Source organism: Eublepharis macularius, chromosome 1, assembly GCF_028583425.1.
Source record: "Eublepharis macularius isolate TG4126 chromosome 1, MPM_Emac_v1.0, whole genome shotgun sequence".
NCBI classification, from domain to species: Eukaryota; Metazoa; Chordata; class Lepidosauria; order Squamata; family Eublepharidae; genus Eublepharis; species Eublepharis macularius.
The window spans coordinates 226,085,896-226,108,501 of NC_072790.1; the positions used below are offsets into that span (position 1 = coordinate 226,085,896).

At 45.5% G+C, this 22,606-nt stretch overlaps 1 protein-coding gene across 2 annotated transcripts in view; it reads right to left on the reverse strand.

Moving 5' to 3' along the window:
- Positions 1–7,370: 7,370 nt before the first annotated feature.
- Positions 7,371–22,606, reverse strand: part of SPTBN2 (spectrin beta, non-erythrocytic 2) — an 81,933-nt gene continuing 66,697 nt past the window's right edge. For both annotated transcript variants that reach the window (XM_054990094.1, XM_054990084.1), the window contains 12 exons: positions 21,849–22,053; positions 21,021–21,395; positions 20,229–20,473; positions 19,880–20,018; positions 17,962–18,046; positions 16,793–16,989; positions 14,907–15,058; positions 13,122–13,197; positions 12,034–12,272; positions 11,595–11,768; positions 10,668–10,710; positions 7,371–9,919 (listed from right to left, as the gene is read on the reverse strand). In XM_054990094.1, coding sequence (XP_054846069.1) covers positions 9,686–9,919; positions 10,668–10,710; positions 11,595–11,768; positions 12,034–12,272; positions 13,122–13,197; positions 14,907–15,058; positions 16,793–16,989; positions 17,962–18,046; positions 19,880–20,018; positions 20,229–20,473; positions 21,021–21,395; positions 21,849–22,053 — 2,164 coding nt within the window. In that variant the 3' untranslated portion in view covers positions 7,371–9,685. The remainder of the gene's footprint in view (positions 9,920–10,667; positions 10,711–11,594; positions 11,769–12,033; positions 12,273–13,121; positions 13,198–14,906; positions 15,059–16,792; positions 16,990–17,961; positions 18,047–19,879; positions 20,019–20,228; positions 20,474–21,020; positions 21,396–21,848; positions 22,054–22,606) is intronic.

The following is a 22,606-nucleotide window of genomic DNA, read 5'->3' on the forward strand; positions in this document are numbered from 1 at the left end:
AGAAGCCAGAGGTGCTGCTGGGCAGTATGGTAGCCAGCCTCCTTTGATGCAAAGTTCTGGGAAAGATCCCAGCAAAACCTGGATGGCTTTTATATGGAAGGCAAGGTTCAGATTTTCCAAGTTTTCAAGTTCTGCCCACCCAGCCGTTTCTCCTGTCCATACAGAAGTCATTTCCTTCCACTACTGGGTTTTTATTTCAAACTGGCAATTCCCAGTTCTCATTAAATTCCCAGATCTCACTTAAAAAGTCTTTAGTCCTTTCTATGGCAGAAAGATGTCTTTCACCTTGACGTCTTTGCAGCAAAATAGGCCTACTTTAAAAAAAAACCAAAATCTGGGAATTCAGTGAATCCAATTCTTGAAATATTGTCGAAGGCTTTCACGGTCGGAGAACCGTGGTTGTTGTGGATTTTCCGGGCTCTATAGCCATGGTCTTGGCATTGTAGTTCCTGACATTTTGCCAGCAGCTGTGACTGGCATCTTCAGAGGTGTAGCACCAAAAGACAGAGATCTCTCAGTGTCACAGTGTGGAGAAGATGTTGGCAGGTAATTTATATCTACTCAGGAAGGTGGGTTTGGGCTGAGTCATCCTGTAAGAGTTTCCCAGGGTGTGGAATGCTAATGGAGGGAGGCTTCACTGTATCTTGAGGAGGTTCTTTTGCATATGGATTGGTGCTTGATGTGCTAATCTTCTCTGCGGGGCTATTGTAGGGTGTAGAGTATTTTGTTAGGCTGGTGTTTTTCAGGACTGGAAACCATGCTCTATTCATTCTTAAAGTCTCTTCTTTCCTGTTGAAATTGTGCTTATGCTTATGAATTTCAATGGCTTCTTTGTGCAATCTGACAAAGTAGTTGGAAGTGTTGTCCAGTATTTTAGTGTCCTGGAATAGGATACTGTGTCCTGTTTGAGTTAGGCTATGTTCAGCCACTGCTGATTTTTCCGGATGGCCAAGTCTGCAGTGTCTTTCGTGTTCTTTTATTCTTGTCTGGATGCTACGCTGTGTGGTCCTGATGTAAACTTGTCCACTGCTGCAGGGTATGCGGTATACTCCTGCAGAGGTGAGGGGTCTCTACTGTCTTTTGCTGATCGTAGCATCTGTTGTACTTTTCTGGTGGGTCTGAATACTGTTTGTAAGTTGTGCCTTTTCATAAGCTTTCCCATCTGATCAGTGATTCCTTTGATATATGGCAAAAACACTTTTCCTGTGGGAGACTGTTTTTCCTTAGTTGTTTGATTTATCTTTGGTTTAATCACTCTTCTGATTTCATTTCTGGAGTAGCCATTTGCTTGAAGTGCATAGTTTAGATGATTCATTTCCTTGTTGAGAAAGTGTGGTTCACATATCCCGTCTTGCACGGTCTACTAATGTTTTTATTATGCCTCTTTTCTATCGAGGGTGGTGATTGGAGTATTTGTGTAAGTATCAATCCGTGTGAGTTGGTTTCCTGTAGACCTTACGACCTAACTGAAAGTTTGCTTTGCAGATGACCAAGGTATCTAGAAAGGGAAGTTTACCCTCGATTTCTTTCTCCATGGTGAATTGTATGTTCAGGTGGATATTGTTGAGGTGGTTTAAAAACTCCATCAATTCTTCCTCACCGTGGCTCCAAATGATAAAGGTATCATCCACAAACCGGAACCAGACTGTAGGTTTGTGGGGTGCTGATTCTAGAGCTGTCTTTTCAAAATTTTCCATGAAGAAGTTTGCTATAACTGGGCTGAGTGGGCTTCCCATGGCCACCCCATCCATCTGTTCATAGAAATCGTTATCTCATCGGAAGTCACTGGTTGTCAGACAATGGTGGAATAAGGCTGTTACATCCTCTGGAAAAATCTGATTAATAAGTGCGATTGTGTCTTTTACTGGAACCTTAGTAAACAGGGATACAACATCAAAACTGACGAGTATGTCCTGTGGATTGAGTTTCAGAGAACTGATTTTGTTGATGAAATGTGCTGAATCTTTGATGTAAGATGTGGTTTTTCCGATGTGGTCCTGTAGAAGATTGTCCAGATGTTTAGCTAATTCATATGTCGGTGAACCAATGGCACGATGGGTCGGAGTGGGACTGAATCCTTATGAATTTTAGGGAGTCCATATAGTCATGGTGGCTGTGCTTCTGTCTGTGTATGTCTGGATGAAGTGAGGAATTTTTGGTCAGGGCATTCGTTAGCCTGGTGATTTTGCAGGTTGGATCTCGTTTTAGTTTTTTGTAGGTGGAAGGGTCCAGGAGTTCCTTAATCTTCCCTTTGTATTCTTCTGTTTTCTTGATCACTGTGGCATTGCCTTTGTCAGCTGGTAGAATAATAATGTCTGGATCCGCATTGAGGGTCTTGATGTCATTCCTCTACTTGTGTGTTATATTACTGGTGGGAAGCTTCCACCAGCATTCCATTAGCATTCCACACCCTGGGAAACTCTTACAGGATGACTCAGCCCAAACCCACCTTCCTGAGTAGATATAAATTACCTGCCAACATCTTCTCCACACTGTGACACTGAGAGATCTCTGTCTTTTGGTGCTACACCTCTGAAGATGCCAGACACAGCTGCTGGCAAAATGTCAGGAACTACAATGCCAAGACTATGGCTATACAGCCCGGAAAATCCACAACAACCAATTGTTGAAATGCTATAACAGTATTAAATTGCCAGTTAAAAAATTTAAATTTAAAACTGACAGCCAATTCGCCGGAATGTTGCGCAAAACATCTGCAAGATAGTGTCTTCTTGCGCGAAATCATGCCAGGAAGACACGATGTTGCGCAAAACTCCCGGATGATAGCAGCTTCCTGGCGCAATTTCGCATGAGAAGATGCTATCTTCCGGGTGTTTTGCGCAATGTTCCAGAGGCCGGTAAGATGTGTGGAAACGGCCAAAGTGTCAGACTAGGATCTGAGAGAACCAGATTCAAATCCCCACTCTGCCATGGAAGCTTGCTGGGTGACCTTGGGCCACTCAGGCACTCTCAGCCTAATCCACCTCACAGGATTATTATGAGGATAAAATGGAGAAGGGGAGAATGAAGTAAGCCACTCTGTGTCCCTTTTGGTTAGAAAGGTGAAGTAGAAATGAAGTAAAAAAAGGCCCCAGTGCCTGGTGTGGCCACTGCTGGAAGACTGAGGCAGGGAAAATGGTTGCCACTGTGCAAAATCAGCAGTGGCATCAGCAGTAAAGAAAACCCACAACTCTGATTCTCTGTGAACACCATCTATATTTAACGGTGGCTTTTAATTGTGTTTTAACTTGTTGGATGCTTATATCTAAGTCCCACAGCCTTTGCTGTTTTTTTAGCTGTCTTAAGTTTGCAGAGATAAAGCAGGGTATAAATATTTCAACTGAGTAAATAAATAAATACATTGACTAAGACCAACACAAATGAGTGTGCAAGCTTTTAATTTCTCCAGAACTTGCCAGCACAGTGGATGTTTAAAAAGGTGGGCGGAAAACAAGTTGTTTCAGGCTTTAAAGAAAAATGGTTCAACTGACTTTTGCTCACTCAGTTCAGTCTGGAGAATAGCTCCCTGCCTCGTCCAGGCCAATTTGGCAACATTGACCCATGCCAGGGTAACCACGTGGCTAGACTATTGTAATGTACTCTACATGAGTCTGCCCATGAAGATTACTCAGAAACTCTATCTGGTACAGAGTGCCACAACTCAATTACTACCAGGAGCTAGGCACAGTATGCATATTACACCTATTTTGCTGTCACTACATTGGTTACCAATTAGTTTCCAGAGACAGTTCAAGTCAATGGTAATCACCTACAAAATGCTTCCTAGCCTAGGACCTGCATATTTGTAAGACCACCTATCCTGAATCAATATGCTGTGCCGAAGCAGTTCCACTCATCAGAACAAACCTTCCGAATGAGAACGGCTGTTGTATCCAAGCATTCTTTGCTGCAGCTCCCACCTGGTGGAATGGCCTGCCTAGCAAGGTCAGGGAGGAACTTATGCTCTTATCATTCCACAGAATATGTAAAACAGAACTCTTCAGAAGGGCAGTTTTATAAAGTCAGGAGGGTTCCAATACTCCTATCATTCTGCAGAACGAAAACCAGAAGTGTTCAGGAGAACATCTGTATTATTCTGTTTTTAAAAAAAATCATCTTATATCTTACGTTTAACCAGGGCCCCATGAGGACTGATAAACTTAAAGAATAGGTCCAGATTCAGAAAGGGGGGAATTGTTCTGCAGACCTGGGAGACTTCCAGGTTTGCACAAAAATGTGACACCCCCCTCCATGGAGGGAGGGTTAAATCCCCCCCAAGAGAATAACATTGTCTACACTTGCACAGTTAATGTAATGGAATGCTGTGGGGTGGGTGGAGGAGCAGGAGCTGCATGTAAGCCAGGCTAGTGAGAGTGCTGCCGCTGCTGTTGCACATGTCATGCCTCTGGAGAGAAGAGCGGAAGCTCCCGCATTAGCCAGGCAGGCAGTGATGGTGACGGCACTGTGGGCAGGTGGGGAGCAGGATCAATGATGACCTGGAGCTGCTGCTACTCCCTGTCTCCCCCTTGTGTGATTCAGGCATCTGTTGGTGGCAGCTCTTCAGTGAGGAGGGTTGGCCAGTGAGTGGATGGCTCAACAAGTGAGGGGGAACGGACAAAAAAGGATGTGATTCCCTCCCATATGTCTTGAGGGTCCCTGCCAGCTGTCCTCTAATTTTGTAATCCTGCTTTAAACCATACTGCTGTATGTAATACGTTGCACTGTACTGTTCTCCAGTCTTGTGATCATGCTTTATTGTCTGTATTAGCTTGTTCTTTTATTGTTTTTATTTTATTTTACTTCCTTTATACTCTGCCTTTCTCCCCAACGGGGACCCAAAGCAGCTTACATTATGTTCTCTCTCCCTCACAACAAACCCTGGGAGTTATGTTAGGCTGAGACAGTATGACTGGCCCAAGGTCACCCCGCAAGCTTCCATGGCAGAGCAGGGAATCAAACCTGCATCTCCCAGATCCTAGCAGTCAGTCACTCTAGCCACTATTGGCTGTACCAACTTGTTGGTTTTATGTAGTGTATTGTTATTACTGTTTTTAGTTGTAATCTGTCACGAGTCTTTGGAGACTATAAAGTGGTAAATAAATAATAAACATCCATTCAATTTTATCCTGGCCTTTCTCCTGTGAGATCAGCATGATATATAGGCTTCTTCTTTCCTTTTATCTTCACAACAGCCCTGTGAAGAAGGTTAGGCTAACAGAGTGACTCTGCCATATGGTCATCTAGCATTTTAATAGTTGAGTGGAGATACAAACCTGGGTCCCTCTCATCCTAGTCCAGCACCCTCACTACACCATGCAGCCTGAGGAAGAGTTCTGGAGAACTTGAAAACTTGCACGCTATTTTGTGTCTTTTTGGTTAGTCTTAATACAAAGGTGTTACAAGGCTTTTGTTCAAGGAGAAGTGAAGATTTAGATTGATCCCTGGAAGGAAGAACAGAGGTTTGGTGGGAGAGAACTGATCTATGCAGCCTCACATACTTCACGGATGTGATGAAGTGACAAAAGCTTGTGCTGGGAGAAAAGTTGTTAGTCTAAGTGCCGCTTGACTCTTGCTTTATTTTGCCAGTATAGCGTAATATAGCTACCTATCTGAAATTGTCTTATTTGAAACGGTGTTATGAAATTGGTACAATTGTTGTTTTATAGTCTGATGTTTGTGGAAATTCCTATGTACAGCGATCAGCAAAGCAGGACAGCAGTCCAGAATTTAATTAGTCTATCTACTGTCAGCAGCTAAGAAAACTATTGCTGCTCTTTGGAAGAGGCACTGATACATTGATAAGAAGACACACTGAAACCTATATTGATCTATCTGGATAAAGGGCCAGGTTCAATTACATATTACAGTTTATCCATGGCAATGTTGAATACTTAGAAGCTAGACAAACACAGACAATTTTCTTCAACATGGCTTCCTTTCATTTTCTATACTGAGCCAAACTTGAATTGTCACAGAATTCCAATGTAAGGTTTTATTACACAAGGAACGATTGTTAGAATTAGTAGAATTGCACATTTAAGCTTAGACTATATTTTTCTTGGTTTCAACAAAAGAATTTGTATGGGGTACCTCCTTTTCACATAATTTTTCCTCTTCTGTAGTTTTAAATTGCTTGCTGTTTTATTATATATTCTGTGGGCTGTTGTCCTAATCCTTGTTGATTTTTATAACTAGTGATATGAACTTTAAAAAACATTATGATTTTTAAAAGAAAGTTACGCTAAACCACAGTAACGCAAAGAATGTGCAAGTTTTCAAGTTCTCCAGAACTTTTCTTCAGGGTGAATGTTTTAAAAGAAGAGGAGAGGCCTTAAGACAACATCTATCTACGTTTTTATTCTGCCCTTCCCTCTAGGAGCTCAGGAGGGTACACATGGTTCTCCTTTCCTCTCCTTTATCTTCACAACAACCCTGTAAAGTATGTTATGCTGACAGGGAGCAACTGCCAAATGGTCCCCTATCAAGCTTAGTGATTGAGTGGAGGCTTGAATCCGAGTTTTAGTTCAACACCTTCCTCACTATACCATCTAGTTTGTTGAAGAGTTCTGAAGAACTTGAAAGGAAAACACCTCTAAAATGTTTAGGTCTTATGGAATTATTACACAAAAGTACAGTGGATGAGTACCAACAGATAGGAAACTCGGTGAACCTTCATGTGCAGAGGCAAATTACCTCTGGAAAAAAAGCAGGTGCTGGGTGACAAACAATAGAGGATGGGCTATTATTTTCATGCCCTGTTTGTGGACTACTCAAATGTATTTGGCCAGGATGCTACTGGAAACAGGGTGTTGAGCTTAATGGATATTAATGTGGAACACTTTATACTAAACTCACGCCTGCAATGAAGCTGTTAAAAGCACAGGAGCCAAGCGAGGTGAAAAGGTGGCAATCCTATTTTGAAGGGGGCTAATGGAAACAGCCATGTGGCATAGAGGACTCTTTCTCTCCTCTGCTTTTAGCACATCAAAGCATTCTGGAGGAATTTTCACTTTTTAGTAGATATCCAACCATGTTTGTCTGCAGTAGAGCAGCAAGATACAAGTCCTCCATTTTGGGTTCACACATGCAGACCCAGCTCTTCCTCTGTTTTCTTTTGCAATATGCAAGTAATCTCCAGTTATGGGATTTTCAGGTAGAGTCTTCCAGTTAGCTTTGCTGCCTTTTTTAACGGCAGGGCCTCATCATGTTGAACACCTATGTAGTAAACACCAATTTGTAAGGTGAAGCTTTCTTCATCCAGGTAGCAGCTCTACTTGACCAGTGAGTTTTTCATTGCACAGACATGACAAGGGGTCAGTAGTAGTTCCAACTTGTTTCCACTGAGTAGGAATAAAGAAGGCTGGCTACTCTTTACACAGATTCTTTTTTATTTCTGTCCAAAAAATTCAGAACAGATGCCACTGCAAATACGTGAATAACGTCTCCCACAAGCACAGAAATGCCACCAGGACGCCACTGGGAGCAGGGCCCTCATAGGCGTGTGCTGGGAAGGGCCTTGTTTGAAGCCAGGTGTCCTGCCTCAAAATCCCCATCCACCTTTACTTCCCACAATCCGAGCAGCGCTGGGCCACCCTGCCATAGCGAGTCTCGCAATGAGCTGGGCCTTTGTGCGTCCAGCTAGGAGCCTTGCCTCTAGGCGGCCTCTGCATCCTTTGGAAGGGTTGGCAAGGGTGTGTGTGGCTATCTTGATGCAGGGAGGGGAGAAGAAGAGGATATGGCAGGCCATCAGGGCAGCATACGAGTATGAAAAGGAAGGCACAGGTCAGAAACCAGACTAGAAAAGGGATGGAGCAGGAACACAGCGATGTGGGGTGCAAAATTCAGCAGGGGTAGATTCCCACTTCTGCAGAGGCTCTACAGGTAAAGAGCAGCTGTCAGACAGCGAGCCCTGAAAGACCAGTGGAGAAACCTCAGTCCCCACTATCAGGCAAAGCTACGAGACTGGCAATAGCTAAGACACATAATTCCTCCCCTGGAAATGCCAGTGCCTCCTAATATAGTTTTCCAGAAATAAAAATTTCCTGCCTCATCGTGTTGAAGGACCCTGAGTAGTGTCGTTTGAAGGACAGGCTTTGCGAAACAACTAGAGGGTCTGCTCCCTTCACTTCCCTGCCCCTTATGGGACAGAGGTCTGTGACTCGTTGCCGTAGGATACTGCAAAGGTTTCTAGAATCAGAGGCTTTTTAAAAAGCAAAAGCTCAGATACATTCATGGATCAGCCACGATCACTAAGAATGGAGCCAAGGTATTTCCAAGCACCAGATACCAGGATCTCCGTCTCCATCATTTCTGCTAATGAGTTTACCTTATAGGCCATCTGGCTGGCCCTGATAAGAAGTAGAGTGTTGTACTAGATGGACCTTAGAGCTATGCTACAGGAGGCCCAAGTGGTGCCTCAGGAAATCAAGGCCTGGCAGAAGTGGTGGTAAAAACACAGAAGATTCTTGGGTGGAGTACTCAAAGGCCCTAACTACATGGGAGAGGGGTACAGCTGTAAAAAGGCAGCCTGCCACATAACTGCAAAGCGGCGTTCTTGACATTTTCATTTAAAGGTAGACGGTGCTGGGAGAAGGCCTTTCACTCCCTGAGACTTGCAGAGCCATTGCCCATCTGAGTAGACAATACTGAGCCAGGACAGTATAAGGTAACTTCAAAAGGGTGGGGTGTGTGGGCAGGGAGCAATTTTAAGTAGAGAACTGAGAAATACTGGCTTCGCAGATGGGAAGGAGGCAGAGCTGAGAGAAAAGCCAGCTTGGATGGGTGACAGTTTTAGAGGCAAAAGGGCTCCATAGCACCCTTTGTTCCTTCTCTCTAAATTCTCACCCTGCTTTATAGTTGTGTGGCCTGAGCTTTGGGCTACGGTATGGGTTATGATACAGTCCTGTTCCGTTAGGGTTTTATTTGGGTTTAGTGGTACCTCAGGAAACAGGCCTCTCCTCAAAAGCTGACTTCCCTTCCGCTTTGTAACAGGCCTTGTTCTTTCCAGTTACCGATCTGACTCAGCAGCATCCACTTCAGGTTAGGAAACAAAGGGGGATGTCTCTAGAAGAATCCTGAAACAGGAAGGTGAAATGGAGGCGGGACCAGGTGGTAGAAGCATTTCCTGACTAAGAGAAAGAGATCTTTGGCAGGGAAGGAGAAATTTTCTTGACATCAGAAGGCCAAAGAACCCATTTTTTCCCTGTACCCAACAGACTTTCGATCCCAGCTCGGTAACGAAAAACCTTGGCAGAGTCCGCACTTCAGCAATCCAAAAGGCCAGTGTCCCTGACAAGATGATGTGCACTGCTCATGCCACGTGGCCCAGACCCCCATGACACTTCAGAGATTCCTATTTCCCCCCCGCCCTGCAAGAACCTCTTCCAAGTGCAGCACCTCTGACCCAATCCCTGACATGGCTTCACCTTGCAAACACTCCGGTTGAGGCAGCATGGGCTGGTTATTTTTTTCCTGGGGTGGGGGAGGGAGGAGAGGCATTCCATGTAAAGTTTGGAGATGAGTCATGCAATCCTCAGTAATAAGAAAATAACTGTGGTCTCTGTCAGCTGTGTTGTTCCCCAGCCTTCCCCAGGTCCGAAGTCCCTCGCCATGCCCACCCTGACATCAGTTTTGCACAGATTCAGCAGCTGTAATCCCACCCGCCCATTCCCCACATGGGACTCCTCTATTTGTTCTTCTTGAAAAAGCTGAAGCGCTTCTCACGGTCCTTTTCCTTGGTCTCTTTGCTACGCAGTGTGACGGTCCCTTCGGGGCCACTGTTGGGGGACACAGGGGGCATGCTCAGGGTGCGTGACATTCCTTTACTGATGAGTGGTGGCTGTTCATCTGCAGGGCCTTGTTGCGTTGAGGTGGAGGTGGCTGTGGCATTGATGACTCGCATCCAGCTGCTCATCTCAGCCTAGGAGAGAGGGAAGAGAGTGGCTGTGTTGAGCCCCCTTGCCTTGTGTGAAGGATAGTCCCCATGAGCATGCACAGACTGCATTCCTCCTCCTGATCACACATTACTGATATCCTTACCGTAAGGAGGGAGAGGGGTGGTGCTAAGGGTTTTTTTAGTTGGACCTATGTAGGTGCAGTGGTTCATTGTGGAAGAGGAACTAGGAGCCCAGGTCCATAACCCCCACTCTGCCATGATGTGCACTGGTTACTTGGCTATCCAAACTCACAGTTACGGGATAAAACAGTAAGGGAGAATGATGGTTGCTTCTCTGAATTATTTGGAGGAAAAGTGGGAACAGATAGATTCTAAGAGCAGAATACTGGTGTACAGACAGGAGAAATTCCTGACACTTATTTCTGATTCCCCCGCTACTCACTCTGGGGTATATTATGCATGCCTCTGAACATCAGGAGAATGCCTTTCCTTCCCCAGTTAATATCTGCAGCCTACCCCACAGTCTGGTGATTTAGGAGGGGAACTCTTGGTTGTCAAAATTTACAAATGTTGTTAGAAGTTAAAAGATGTAGTGTTTGCTCCCCACATGTTCTGTTGGCAGACTTCTGCTTGCCATGTCCCCTTCAAATGACAAGAGAGATCGTAGGACCAAGAGCCCAAGCCAGAATTTGACAAGGAATAAAAGTATAGGGTTGAAGGCTTTCAGGCAGCCCTCCAAGAATGAGATCTGCAAAGTTGGGGATCCACTCACCTCATCCTTGGCCTGGAATAAATATTCTTTGCCATCAGTTAACCTGCAAGGATGGAGGAAAAATAATGCAATAAGCATCCCTGATGCTTGCCAAGGGGTCATCTCCAAGCTCCAATCCCACTATGGACAGGACACTTGGGATCATCGACATGGTCTTCATAGGAGAGAGCAAAGAAAGAGTTATATTCTTTGCATTAAACACAAATGTGTACAGCAGTCCTACAGCCTGGTCTAAAATGGCTGCTGTGTTTACACCGGTGCAGTGTTCAGGGACCCTTTGGAAGCTGCATAGGTATGTCCTCTGGAGGCACAAGGGGGCAGTCATTTCTGCCTCACCATTGACTTCAAGGAGGTCAACGACAACTTCCACCAGCTCTTTTGCCATCATGGCTGTCAATGGGGGAGGTGGGACTTTGTCCTAGGGGTCCACAGGATCAGAACGATGCTGGCCATTCCTTCCCTAGCACAATCCCACTGCTTTCCATTTCTGCCCCCTTATGGCACTGTAGTTAGTTTGGCTATAACATTTTGGCACACACTATCAGCATCTTAAGTGAAAGTTCCAATGCTGCAACAGCTCTGTGATGCTGTTATGTCAGAATTCTTGAGTCATAATTGGTTTAGTTCTGACCCTATCCTCATTTAACAGGTATAAGCTCAAGGATCAGATCACACCTATAGAACTGTATCTTTTTGGGGATGCTGACAATTCCCTGATACAGATACCTCACCCTCTTTGTGGAACTATTGGCTCCCAAAATTCCCAGGGAGCCACAACAGTAAAACTCTCATGGAAATTCCCTAAAACAAGGAGGACAGACTGTGTTCAGCTGTACAGTCTTAAAAGTTCAGCTGTACAGTCTTAAAAGTGGGGAAAGTTAACAGAATGCATGGGTAATACTGTGTGGCCAAAAGCGCACTCCCTACCCAAGTTTGAAGACATGCTTGCGCTTCTTGTAGTCCAAAGCAACATTGCACTGCACCCCCTGCAAGCTGACGGGCACCTCGCCATGGTAAGGGATGCCGTTGCTGGCATTCTTGCTGTCCTTGTAGAAGCCCAGACTACCCTTCCGCACAATGCAAAAGATGTTCTGCCAAGATCTGGAGAAACAGGTTAATAAGGAGTTATCTGAATGTCCAAAGAGCCTTTTTTGTGCAGAAGATAGCAGGTTAGATTCTTGACATCTGCAGTCAAAGGATCTCAGTAAGGCTGGGAAAGGCCCTTCTTTTCCTGAGATCCTGAAGTATATTGAAATGATTTCCATAGAGCAAATGTAAGAAACAATTCAACAATTCCAAAGCTTATGCAATATTTTTTGCAGTCTGCCATTCCAAAACACCCTTCTGAAGCCATGCCCTGTGTCACCTGTTGGCTGCTTTTTTGCCATGAGACTCCATTTCCTGCTTTCGGTACAGCATTCCCTCCATCTGTTCCGAGGCTGAAGAATCTGGCATGCGCAAGGGCAGTGTGGCTGACTGACAAGGATCAGTGCCAGAGGCAGGCGGCTTGGAGCGGAGTTTTGGCGACGGAACTGGGCTGGGTTCCTTTCCCTTGGACACAGAGTCCAGACGTGACCCATTCATTGTACCTGAGGTCTCCGATATCTGGAAAAGAGGGGGACGTATCAGATACCCTTTGCTCGTTATACCACTGATACTGTGCTTGTACATAGCCCTAAGATTCCATCAATGGACAACCCCCCCAAAACAGAGGTGGCAATCACATCATGCAGCCACTTTGCTGAAGCTAAATGGGTCTGGGTATGCTCAGGCCCTGGATGCGAGACCTCCTAAGACCTCATGCACACGACATTGAGATCCACAATGGAAGAAAGGCAGAATACAAAATAATTAAAATACAACAAATGTATCCAGGCTTCAGCTCTGTCTCTGCAGGAGAGGATCACAAAGGATGTCCTTGTATTCCCCTCGCCAATTATGAATTTTACATCAACAGGAGAGAGAGAGAGAGAGAGAGAGAGAGAGAGAGAGAGAGAGAGAGAGAGAGAGAAGGGGAACAGTTGATGGACAGTAGCCAATGTAGTTACACTTCTAGCTGGAGATGAGGGTTTTCCAATGGGTTTCATAGAAACCATGGATTTTAAGAAGTGCTCTGCAGGGAAGAGAAAGGAGACACCACACATATATTCTCAGAGGGAGCTCCAGGCATTAAGAAACAGCAAGGGTGGAGTCCACTGAGATGTCTCAGTCAGAGGGGATTTCCACATCGAGAGATGGGTTGCTGCATGAGGATCAGCTGTACCTAAATACAATTTTTCTTGGGACGATTGAGTTTTGCTTAAATATCACGGTGTGACAATGCCTCTATCATAACTCCATAACTGTCTCATGCCAAGCCTGTCCTGACATGCCAGTCAGCTCTACATTTTCCAGTTTTCTTCCCTCTGTGTCACCTCCCTATACCTCTCCCAGTGCTCCACATTCATGCCTCACCTGGGGAGACTCAGAATCAGGGTCAATCCCATTCAGAGATGGCAACTCCAATGACAGACCTCGCTCTGCTGGACTCCTGCAGAAGATAATGTACAAGGAAGGCATGCATCAGGGCTAGAGTTCCACGTCATAGAGGTCCCGTGGCAAAACTGCCTCCCCCTCCAAGGAAGGTATCCCCCTTCAAAAGTACAATACCATGATCCTCCACATTCGCTAAATTAGATTAAACTACTGCCACACGCTCTACATGGCTCTGCCCTTGGAAAGTGTTTGGAAATTTCAACAAGGGCAGAATGCTGCAGCCAGTATGTTGACTCCACTCTGAGGCCATCTACCCTTGTTCCCAATTTGCTTCTGGGCTCAATTCAAGAGGCTGCTGTTGACCCTTTAAAGTCCTTTTTGGCGAGGGAACAGCATACCTAAAGGACTGCCTACTCCCCCTATGACTTTACCCAACCCCTAAGGTCACCTTCCAAGGCTCTGCTTTGGAAACTTCCACCCTCTGAGATACGGCAAATGGCAACTTGAAAGAGGCCCATATTGGCCCATATTCATCTGTCCCCTTCTGTCACTGTTTTCTGCCACTGGTGAAGTCTTTTTTGTTTTGTCTGGTGTTTCCTCAGTGATCTCTCCATGTGTTTTAATTACTTTCTATGTGCTTTTAATATGTTATTATTATTGTTTTTATTTTATTTTTATAATGTTTTGTTTTAAATGTTAGCTGCAGGGCCTTTTTTCTGGCAAAAGAGGTGGTAGAACTCAGTGGGTTGCCAGCACAGGGGGCAACTCTTGGCAGGAGGTGGTGCCCCTGGTACCACATGTGAGCGCGCAAAGTGCGTGCATGCTCCCAGGACCAATGATGTCACTTTGGGTCAGCTGGAACAAGGGGGGAGTTTTTAAAAGTTTAAATCATCCTAGGTGAAAATGGACACATGGCGTGGAGGGCAATCTAAACTCCCCTCTGTCTGGAGATCAGGGGGTGGGGCCACCAGCCATGTGTCCATTTTCAAGAGGTTCCGGGACTCCATTCCACTGTGTTCCAGCTGAAAAAAAGCCCTGGTTAGCAGGCTTGGTGGCCCTGACTAGGGGGGTAAACTGTTTTAATTTGATGAGCTAATACACTGACATAAATTATCTTAAAAATTGTAATCAATTCACTATATGAGTTTTAGGGGCATCTTTATATATCCTCAAAACAAGAAAACATTAGATGTTTAGAATTGAAGGTTTAAAGTTTCAGATTGATAAGGGTTCACAAATTTCAATTTCATCAGAAATGTCATCCCTCTCTTTTAAAGTCAGCCCAAAGGTCTGCCTCTTGTCTGGTGAACTCTTATCAGCCTATGGAGACTGTATGCACAAAGCTTCTAAATGTATTATAATGATTCAAGGTTTCAAGAAAATCTTCCAGTGTGATGTAATGGTTAGAGTGATGGACTAAGATTGGGGAGACCCAGGTTCAAATCCTCACTCTGCCACGAAAGCTTGCTGGGTGACCTTGGGCCAGCCACACACTCTCAGCCTAACCTACCTCACAGGATCATTATGAGGATAAAATGGAAGAGAGGAGAATGATGTTGGCTGCTTTGGGTCCCCACTGGTGAGAAGGGCAGGGTTTAAATGAATTAAAACAAATAAATGAAATGGAATGTTTGTTTTCAGACCCTTCCCTTCCAAATGGAATCCATATAATGCACTAAGTCTGCTGCCCTTCCTAGATCCTGCCACTAGTCCTGCCTGTACGTGTGCCTCTTTGGATAAACTTATGGAGCCCCTTGCTCTCACCGGCCATCATGGCTGTCACCATCAGGGGCAAGCTGTTGTTCCAAAGGCTGGCTTTGGGGCACTGTGGCTTCAGGTTCTGGCAGCGGTGGCGTCACAGACCTCCTTTTCCTTGCTTCCTCCTGCTCATGCTGGCGACGCTCATTCTCTTCCAGCTGGCAGGGGAGATATAAGCAACAATGTAAGCATTCTTTTACACAGCTTGCTGCCAAAAGGAAGGATAAAGCAGGGCTGAGATCTGGTTGACATATGCAGGAGAACTGGGTGGGGGTGAGACGGCAGAATGGACCCCAGTGCTTCTAACTTCAGCTAGTTGGTTTCAGCTTTGAAGGTTCCTTGGCATTAAAAAGTCTCTGCAAACAGAAAACTACCACATCAGGGAGGAAAGGTGCCCCTCTTTGTTCTTCTGTGCCGGTTTAGATGACTCAGGGTGGGTAGTAAAATCTTATAAGATTATGGCTAGAGTGGATATTTCTGTCTCTCCCAAGGGAGCCAGTGTTGTATAGTGGTTAAAGTGTCAGACTAAGAGCTGAGGCGACTCAGGTTTGAATGCCCACTCTGCCAAAGAATCTTGCTGAGTGATCTTTGGCCAGTCACATACTGTCAGCCTAATCTACCTCGCAGGGTTGTTGTGAAGATAAAATGGAGGCAAGTAGAATGATGTAAGCCACTGGGTCCCCACTGGGGGAAAAGGCATGGTATAAATGAAGTAAGCCAGCAAGCAAGCAAACAAACAAACAGTACTAGATGGTTGTTGTGGGTTTTCCGGGCTGTATTGCCGTGGTCTTGGCATTGTAGTTCCTGACGTTTCGCCAGCAGCTGTGGCTGGCATCTTCAGAGGTGTAGCACCAAAAGTCAGGGATCTCTCAGTGTCACAGTGTGGAAAAGATGTTGGCAGGTCATTTATATCTACTCAGGAGGGGTGGGGTTGTGCTGAGTCATCCTGTAAGAGTTTCCCAGGGTGTGGAATGCTAATGGCGGGAGGCTTCACTGTATCCTGAGGAGGTTCTTTTGCATATGGATTGGTGCTTGATGTGCTAATTTTCTCTGCAGGGCTATTGTTGGGTATTGAGTGTTTTGTTAGCCTGGTGTTCTTCAGAACTGGAAACCATGCTCTGTTCATTCTTAAGACTGTACAGGGAAGCCATTGAAATTCACAAGCATAAGCAAAACTTCAACAGGAAAGAAGAAACCTTAAGAATGAACAGAGCATGGTTTCCATGATGACCTGCCAACATCTTTTCCACACTGTGACACTGAGAGATCTCTGACTTTTGGTGCTACACCTCTGAAGATGCCAGCCACAGCTGCTGGCGAAACGTCAGGAACTACAATGCCAAGACCACGGCAATACAGCCTGGAAAACCCACAACAACCATCGTTCTCCGGCCGTGAAAGCCTTCAACAATACATCAAACAGTACTAGAATTCATACTTATATAGCTCACCTTTTGCACTGAGACTCAAGGTGAATTACACAGTGTAAAACAATGCAACCAAATAGTAGGAGAAATCTGATAAGCAACGCAACAGGACTAGGATTACAAAGTGCAAATAACTCTCAGGCATGATACATCAAACGATGGCAGAAAATGGAATTACAGAATGCATTCCACTAGATGTAATGATCATCATCATCTTAGGTAACTTTTTAAAAGGACTGAAACAACTTTATGGAGAAGTCAGTCAGCAGCTGAGTTTAACTAACTTTGATCAGCTAAGAACCTGATTCTGTGGGATAAAAAATTTTAACAAGCAAATCAATAAACCGCAGAGCAGAAGACATGCACCGTGTGCACAGAGTCAGACAAGCAGGGGCTGACTTGGATACTTCCCCAGTCCCTCCAGCATTTCCTCCTCACCCCATTTATCATCATTCATCTACTCACCGTTGTGAGCTTCTCCAGTGCAAGGAAGCGCTCCTCCCAGGCAGCAACCGATTTCTGGAAGCCCTCGTGGCGTTTGATGAGGTTCTCTACCTCATCCACATTGCTGCCCAGCTCAGCCGAACGTACAATGGGTTCCTGGCTGGAGAGCCATGCCTCAGCCATGCTAGCATCACGCCCAAACATCAGCACCTCCATGACTGCATGATGTATGTGTGTGAGAGAGAAAGAAAGAGAGGAGGAGGAGGCAGTGAGGAAGGCCATTTTTTCAGTTTATTTCAAAGATTTGTTCACTCTTTAGGTTTTCAAGGCAGTTTGCAAAAGCACTTGGCAAACCCAACAGTTATGGGCTTCCGATTTAGTAGCATGTTTCCCACCCCCAAACAACCTAGTAGTTCTTTTTTGCACAATGCCTGACTGTCCACACTGGAAGACCATGACAGAGGGTCAAAACCCAAATCCTGGGGCCACTCTGGGTCAGGAAAGCAGCAGGTGGGAGGGGAGAATTAAACCCTCTCGCCCCCTCATGCCACGATCCTGATTTGAATCAGCCCCCCGCCACACACACACACATGACAATTTAGTTTTTAAAACTGCTGGGACCACCAGACATGGAATTCCAAATGCACATCTGATTTGGCCCTCCACCATGAGAGAGTATGAGAGTTCTAATACTATCTCAGCAATCCTTACGAAAGCCCTGTCAGGTGGGCCTGTATGATTACTCTTATATTGCAGATATGGAGGCACCAAGAGACTGCAGCTTGTCCAAACCCACCCAGCAAGTTCAAGGACTTCCTTGCTCACAGCTGCAAGCCACAGCTTTATGATGACCAAGTAATAGTGCTTTAAAAGCCACTCAGATATTGTACTCTGACTGGAGAGACATCGCTTCAAATCCCTGCTCAGTTGTGATAGCCTCAGCTAAATCATAATCTTTTTGCCTAACTTTCTTCATGGGGCTGTTGTGAGAGTAAAAATGGGGAAATCCCCAAGTATATCAACCCCAGTTCTGTGAAAAAAAGCTGGGATACAAATATGACAAATAAAGAGTTTCTCGGTTGTACCTACCTATTGATTACTCCCCAATTTTTGCCCCCATCCCAGAGCTAACCCATCCCTTTTTCCTGTGCTGCTCTCCAAATACCACCCCTCCCCTGCTTCCACTTTACCTATTTGTAACCAGTCCATTTTCTCCCGCCATTTGTCATTGATCTCCCTGCGCCGGTCCTGAAGTTGGGTCAACTTCTCTGTAATCTGAGCAACAAAGGGGAAGGAAGCAAGGGAAGAGGGAGAGACGACAAAATAACCTGGTCACAACAGCTCATCTGCAGAGAGAACAGAGCACCTAGACAATGGAAATCACCTATTTTGATAGGTCTACGCACAGTTCAAATGTTACAGACATACAATCAAGACTTTAAGACCACTTCCTCATGTATGAACCTACCTGTTCAGTCCAGCCATCTTCGCAGGACCTGCTTCTGGTGCCCCTGAGGCTAGACAGGTGACAACCTAAGAAAGGGCCTTTATGGTTATGGTACCAAATCGCTGGAACTTCTTTCCCAGGGGGGACTCACCTGTCTCCCTCTTTCGTTATCTTCACCAGCAGGTGAGGACTTTTTTGTTTTGCTTGGCATACTCACAGTAACTATTATTAGCCCCCCTCTCTTTTCTCTCTGTGTTGTGTGTGTTTATTGTATTATTTTTATTCTAGTTTAAAAGTTAAGTTTAAATTTAAATGTGCAATGTATCCTTTTCCTTTTGAACGTCCCAATTATATTTCATGGCTGTTTGAAACAAGTTCTAAGTTTCCCTTCATCTTCCCCTTTCAGCCTCTCAGATTAGGAATATATTCTTTCCTTTAATAACACTCCTGTTTCCCAGAACAGATCATTCCCAACCTTCATTCAACGTCTTCTGGAGCGCTTTCCAGAACCTAGTGGTTTTTAAGGATGATGCCGCTCAAATCACACACCCCATCCCTTTACTTAGATTCAGTATTATAGAAAGCAGGGTACTTACAATGATCAGAAGCAATTAAAGGAAACAACTCCTCAACTTTAATAATGGTGTAAAAGAAAATACAGCTTATCTATGACCACAGCACAAGGAAGAGAGAAGCCACACAATGGCCACATTTCCCTTTCCTATATGAAGGGTATCAGAGTCCTGGCCTTTGTTCAAGTTATTCAGTGGGTTTCTCTCCTGTAATTTAAAAACACAAGGGCAAGTTTCTTGTCTCTCTGTTTTAAGATAATCTGTAATTTTAATGCCAGTGGGAGGGGATAGGTTACCTAAAAACTAAATTTAGAGATGTGCATAATTTTATATCACTTAACAACAACAACGACAACAACCTGATCGACACCTTGAACACAATACACCAGACATGACAGCTGTGGAAAAACCGAAAGGTCTGGATAATTGACATTGCAATTCCAGAGGATACCAGAGTTGAAGAAAAAGAACAAGAAAAAATGATTAAATATAGAGATCTGGCAATAGAAACCACCTGAGGATGGAAGAAGAATGCAACAGTAGTGCCCATTGTCATCGGGGCACTTGGAACCATCTCGAAAAACTTTGCAATTCATATGGAAAAACTGGAGCTTTCTGACATAACACCTACAGAACTGCAAAAGATGGCACTACTTGGAACAGAGTACGTATTACACCAATACCTGGATGATACTTAGGTCTCTGGTGGGAACTTGTATCAGCTCAGCAAGGCCAATCAATGATAACATGTGATCTTTATTTATTATTGATTGTGTTGTGTGAAATTTGAATCATCATCATCAATTTATATACCGCCCTTCAGGACAACTTAACACCCGCTCAGAACGGTTTACAAAGTATGTCATTATTATCCCCACAACAACAATCACCCTGTGAGGGGGTGGGGCTGAGAGAGCTGTGACTGACCCAAGGTCCCCCAGCTGGCTTCAAGTGGAGGAGAGGGGAATCAAACCCAGTTCTCCAGATTAGAGTTCCACCGCTCTTAACCACTACACCAAACTTGCTCTCTCACAAAAAGTTTCCCCACAAAAGAGTAACAGTGCTATTAACTAGGGGAGGCCTTCTCACCTTGTCAGAGGCATAGTGGCCCTTGGCTAGCAACTCGTTGCCCATGGAAACGCAGGCGTTAAAGCTGTCAGTCCGGGCCTCCAGCTCAGCCTTGATGCCTTGGTGGTTTTTGATGACCAAGTCAGCAGCGGACACATCCCTGTGTGGAACAAAGGAATACTAGAAAGTTGTCAGCAGAGTCCCTTTAAAGCAGAGGTCAGGGAGAAGGAGGCCACCTATCCAAACATGGTTCTGTAGATTTAGGCACCTGATGGCCCAGTCAGGCCTTGGAACACACTGACACATCCAAAGACGGTGGGGGTATGAGACTTGACTAATTTACCAAAGCCCTGCACATTTGTCCCCTTACCTGGGTTTCTCCTGAGCATCTATCTGGAGATTGACTCCATCCATCCAGAGCAGCAGGTCACGCACCATGCGGAAGAAACGGAACTTGTCAACAGTGTCAAGAAGAAGCTGCCGGCGGCCATTGCTGCTACTGAGCAGGTCAGTCCAAGCTTCGCTCACAGATTGCTCATGTCTCCGTATGTCATCTGCTTTCTCACCCGCATAGGCCTTCTGCAACCTTGCTGCATCATCTTGCACCTGCTTCACCTGTCAGGCAAACAAACCACAAGGATCAGGGTCTTTCAGGGTCTTTCAACATCGAGAACCATTCTGGAGCTTGCACCTCAGCCTTGAGCTGTGTTTTTGATCATTCTGGATAAAAACAAAGGAGGAGTGAATGATGTTGTAAACTGCTTTGGGCCTCGTTGAGGAGAAAAGTAGGGTATAAATAAACAAAAAATATTTTTACTGGATGAAAGAGAAGAGATTAAGAGATTGATTTTTACTTCTAATAATGCATAGGAGCTTTTCTTTACCTCATTGATAAGATGCTCTTCATGTGAGCTTTGACACTGACTTAGTAATGCATATGTATCCCAGATTAAGTTAATGAAAAGCATTTGCATAGTCACCGGTGGTGAGTAATAACTACGTCCAGATGACCACACTGAGAAGCTTTGCCAAAGAAAGGCGCTTGTGAATCCTTGGTGGCCTTATCTGCAATTCCTAAGTGGTTCCCCATTCTGGAGCTCATCTAACCCGCCTCTAACCCTTCACCGGCCTAAACTCTTGTCCTCCCCATCACAAGGTATACCTGGGTGCTGAGCGCCTGGATGTCGTGCTCATAAGCACTGTGCATTCGCTGCATGGCCTCAGCTGTGTTTAGGTCACGCCCCACCTCATCTGGAAGCTGCTTCTGTTTGTTCTGGACCTGGCTGAGGGTCTCACGGGCATCATGGTAGAACCGGTGTAGCTCGTATGAAGCTGCCAGCATCTGGCTCCGGGTGTCAATGAGTTCAAGGAGGTCTGCCCAAGCCTCATTGAGGCTGTCCTTCCACTCGGCAATGGTGGCATTTTCAGAGTGACCAGCAGAGATCATGTCATCTGCCAGCTGATTGACACCGTCCACCCGCTCCTGGCCAATGGTGCTTGTGTCGCGTGAGAACTCCCGGAACTTGTCACGCAGCATCTGAGGGCAGGATAGAGAAAGGCAAGTGTCATAAAGATCAGAGGATGAACAAACAATAGAATCCCACTCAATGGCACAAAGAAAAAACTCCAATATGTTTGATTGCCCCTACACAGAATACAGCTCAGTTCCAGGACAATGTGTACACGCAAGAGTCCAGGAAAAATGCAGGAAGAGTGCAAAAATCCAGCTACCCGAGATCCTCAACTTGCATTAGAAAAAAAAATACAAATACCCCATTTCTAGCCCTTATTGATGTGAAAATCTACATGGGCTAGACAATGCTGAGGTCTCAGTGCAGGTGGAAAGGAAGTCGAGTGAGCTTTCCAGTGGGCAGGGCATCCACAGTTCTTTGACACTTCCCATCATTAGCAAAACCAGAATTAATAAAAGAAATAAGGCTCTGCTCAGTTTCCCCCAGCCCCAAAGTAGGAGATGACCTGCAGGACCCACCGTGACATGCTCATAGTCTTGCCCAAGCTCGTGGGAAGCAGCCACCACCTCCCGCTCCGAGATCCACTGTTCCAGGTCATCCACCTCCCGTTTCAGCTGGCACAGGCGGAGATGTTCTTGAAGCTTAGCACGGCGCTCCTCAGCCAGGTCCTTCAGGCTGGCATAAAGCTTGTCCACTTGGCCCTGCCGGAGTGTGATTCGCTCACTGTTGGAAAGGGACAGAGATCATGATATAACCTCTTCTGTTTATGGTGTGCTAGGATTACTCTCCATTGTGCTGTGCTCATGTTGTCCTCTGACTGTGTCCTAGCTCACACCCTTCCTTGCTGCACCTCATATAAAGATAAGCATCTTTGGCTTCTGAACCGCATATCCTGCACTCACAAATCATAGCTACGCTATCTGGCAGTCACTTTCCAGGGTCTTGGGCAGAGAAAGGTCTTTCCCAGCATTTGTTATCCAAGATCTGCTAACTGGAGACTGGACCTGGGGCCTTCTGCTGTGACGGTAACTGAGTGCCTCTGGGCCAGTCACACAGTCTCAGTCTAACCTACCCAGGGCTTTTTTTCTGGGGAAAGAGGTGGTGGAACTCAATGGGTTGCCCTCAGAGAAAATGGCCACATGGGCTGGTGGCCCCGCCCCCTGATCTCCAGACAGAGGGGCGTTGAGATTGACCTCCGCGTCGCTCTGGCGTGGAGGGCAATCCAAAGTCCCCTCTGTCTGGTGATCAGGGGGCGGGGCCACCAGCCCATGTGACC